Below are 2,689 nucleotides of genomic sequence, written 5' to 3' on the forward strand. Positions count from 1 at the left end.
CCAAGCAAGCGATTGGCTGGTACCTCGAAGACACGTGGAGAAGGCTTAGGCTTTTTTTTGCAATGAAATTTAATTAATGTGGGTGGGCTGAGAATAAAACGACTGTTTATCATAGACAATTTATTTTCCAGTGCAAAGTCAACATAAAATAGCAACTTACAACAATTATTTAACATTTTAAGCCATGACGAAGGGACAAAGTGGGAACAATCTTAAGAGAGGCAGTACTCACATTTGCTGAACTGTAGCACACAGGGTCTGTGGTGGACTCCTGCAAGTCCACATTTTTTTTTGTTGTAAACTGTGATTTCTTTTGGAAGTTTGAAAGAAAAGAAGAGGCAGAGAGAAAAAAAAAATAGTTTTGCTCAGGCGACGCCGGGAACAGCTATGAACCATATCTATAGCAATCAGTTGCAGCAACTCAGAGGGTCAGGATCTACAATGGGCCTGAACAGTAGTTCTTCAGTGTACCTATATGGAGGGGACAGTAGGATGTTCCCTTCCTTGGGATTCAGTGGAAATAACGTGATGGCCAGGCACGAGCCTCCTCAAAAGCCTCCATACAGTTACATTGCCCTGATTGCCATGGCTATCAAAAGTGTCCCTGAACAGAGAGTGACTTTGAACGGCATCTATCAATTCATCATGGAGCGCTTCCCATTTTACCATGACAACAAGCAAGGATGGCAAAACTCCATCAGGCACAACCTCTCACTGAACGACTGCTTTGTCAAAGTCCCCAGGGAGAAGGGCAAACCTGGAAAGGGGAGTTACTGGACCCTGGATCCGAGATGCACGGACATGTTCGAAAATGGCAACTACAGGCGGAGAAAAAGAAAGGCCAAGTCCCAAGGAGCTCAGGAGCAGAGGGAAGGGAAGAGGGCCAAATCAGAAACTGGTGAAGAGTGCACAAAGGCTGACGAGTCTCCCAAGTCTGGATTTGACCATGACATCAAACCAAGACCCAACTCATCTGACCCGGAGAACTTCAAACAAGCAGGCGATTCGTCAGACAGAGCGCATTCAGGAAATTTGAGAACTCAAAGCGGCGGGAAAAAACAAAATGATTGCCATCCTGAGTTGGCACCGTCAAGCATCGGGGGCAAAAGTGTCAAGGCACTGAGGTGTGACGAAGTAACATTCCTTTATCCGCCTGCTGCGGAGTCTATTGACCAGGCGGTGACCCATCCAGTCCAACGTGGTGTGTGGACCAACCCTTCTTCACCAGCTCTTCCGCCTCCCGTGCCCTTCCCTCCTCCAACCGCTACCTCTGGTGCATTTGGATTCACGGCCTTGCCAGGGCAAGTTGGACCCACAGGCCCTTCCATGAAGGGGAACCAAGGTGAGGAGATGCCAGGAAGGGCGACGAAGGCAGATTCGCCCACGCCAGCCGAGCCATCTTCCAGTTCTCAGCCGTCACCTCGGGGTATCAACTCAGCCCGGGTTGTGAGAACCCCGGGAAATCAAGCACTGAGCTCCCCCTCAGTGGTTGGAAACAGCAGCCATCAGAACAGAGGACAGAAAGCTGGAAATAGCTCCAACTCACACAGTGCACGGTCCAAGAGCTTTAGCATAGAAAGTATCCTATCCAGGGAAAGCCATCACAGCGACAATAGTTGTGAAAGTGACCAGCTTGATAAAAATTCAACTTCAAAAGTGAATTTTACAAACCTACCCAATAGATGTTTCGGCAATTCGCTTTTAGATACCTCGACTAAAGTCTACGCCGCTTTAAACACTTCTTTGCCGTTTGATTCACATCACTTACCTGGTAAATATTATCAAATCGGTTTTCCTTTTTACTCGTACCTTCCCTTAACCTGTTCAGAAACATGTTTCAATTTTAAATAGATCAGTAATTTATCAAAAATCACCTGATCACCTTCTATGGTACGACAATAAATATTTGACCAAAGCCTGAAACATCTGTCGGATGACTTAACGTTTTTATTGAACTTTTTGTGAATTGAATATTTAAACACCTACAGTGTGGAGGTAGATTAATTTTACGAGAAGCGATGGGCTAATTGTTTTCAGCAGTTAAAACAGACCCGTGGCTATGAACCCCCTTTTATCATCTATTGGGCGGGGATTTTTTATAAAACGATCTCTCCATTTATGTGGCGCCCGATCATGCCTCAGAAGGGGTTTCACATACATTGAAACTAAGTCGAGTTAAACGGGGTATCGTTTTAGCTTCTGCATCCAGAGCATTTAGATGATACAAATCTCATTAGCTCACCAGTAAACGTCTCGCTTGCTTAAGCCAGCACATCCTGATATCAACCATTATATGAGATAGACCCCAGCTGTATTAATGTATATCTGGGCGAAAGCAGTGTCTTTATTCCGTACAGTCAAGTTTAGTTTTATTTCCCTACCATCCCGCACGCTAAAGAACGCTTCATTTCTTGCAGAGAACTTTTGACGTCTAGTGTAACTTCTGTTTACTACACTGTTTTGCTGATATGTAATCTGGAATAAAATATCCTGTTGAACTATTTCGATTGAATAACGTATCACTTGTTATTTCATTTCGACATGTTGTCTGTGTTATCTATGTCGCTTTGTTTGGTTTTTCACCCTTCTCCCGATGAAACCGAGATGTTTCAACGACGTAATTGAACGGGAACACTGCACCTGGCCCTTGTTCATACCAGGTGAAACCACTTGAGCCGAACCCGATGAT

The 2,689-nt window shown here is 44.8% G+C and overlaps 1 protein-coding gene across 1 annotated transcript; it reads left to right on the forward strand.

The window, feature by feature from the left end:
* Nucleotides 1-217: 217 nt before the first annotated feature.
* LOC109920050 (forkhead box protein L1) lies at nt 218-2,460 on the forward strand. Its single transcript, XM_020520079.2, has one exon. The coding sequence runs from the start codon at nt 388-390 to the stop codon at nt 1,849-1,851; it is 1,464 nt and encodes a 487-aa protein (XP_020375668.1). The 5' UTR covers nt 218-387; the 3' UTR covers nt 1,852-2,460.
* Nucleotides 2,461-2,689: the final 229 nt, after the last annotated feature.

This window comes from Rhincodon typus, chromosome 15, assembly GCF_021869965.1.
Source record: "Rhincodon typus isolate 14 chromosome 15, sRhiTyp1.1, whole genome shotgun sequence".
Lineage (NCBI taxonomy): Eukaryota > Metazoa > Chordata > Chondrichthyes > Orectolobiformes > Rhincodontidae > Rhincodon > Rhincodon typus.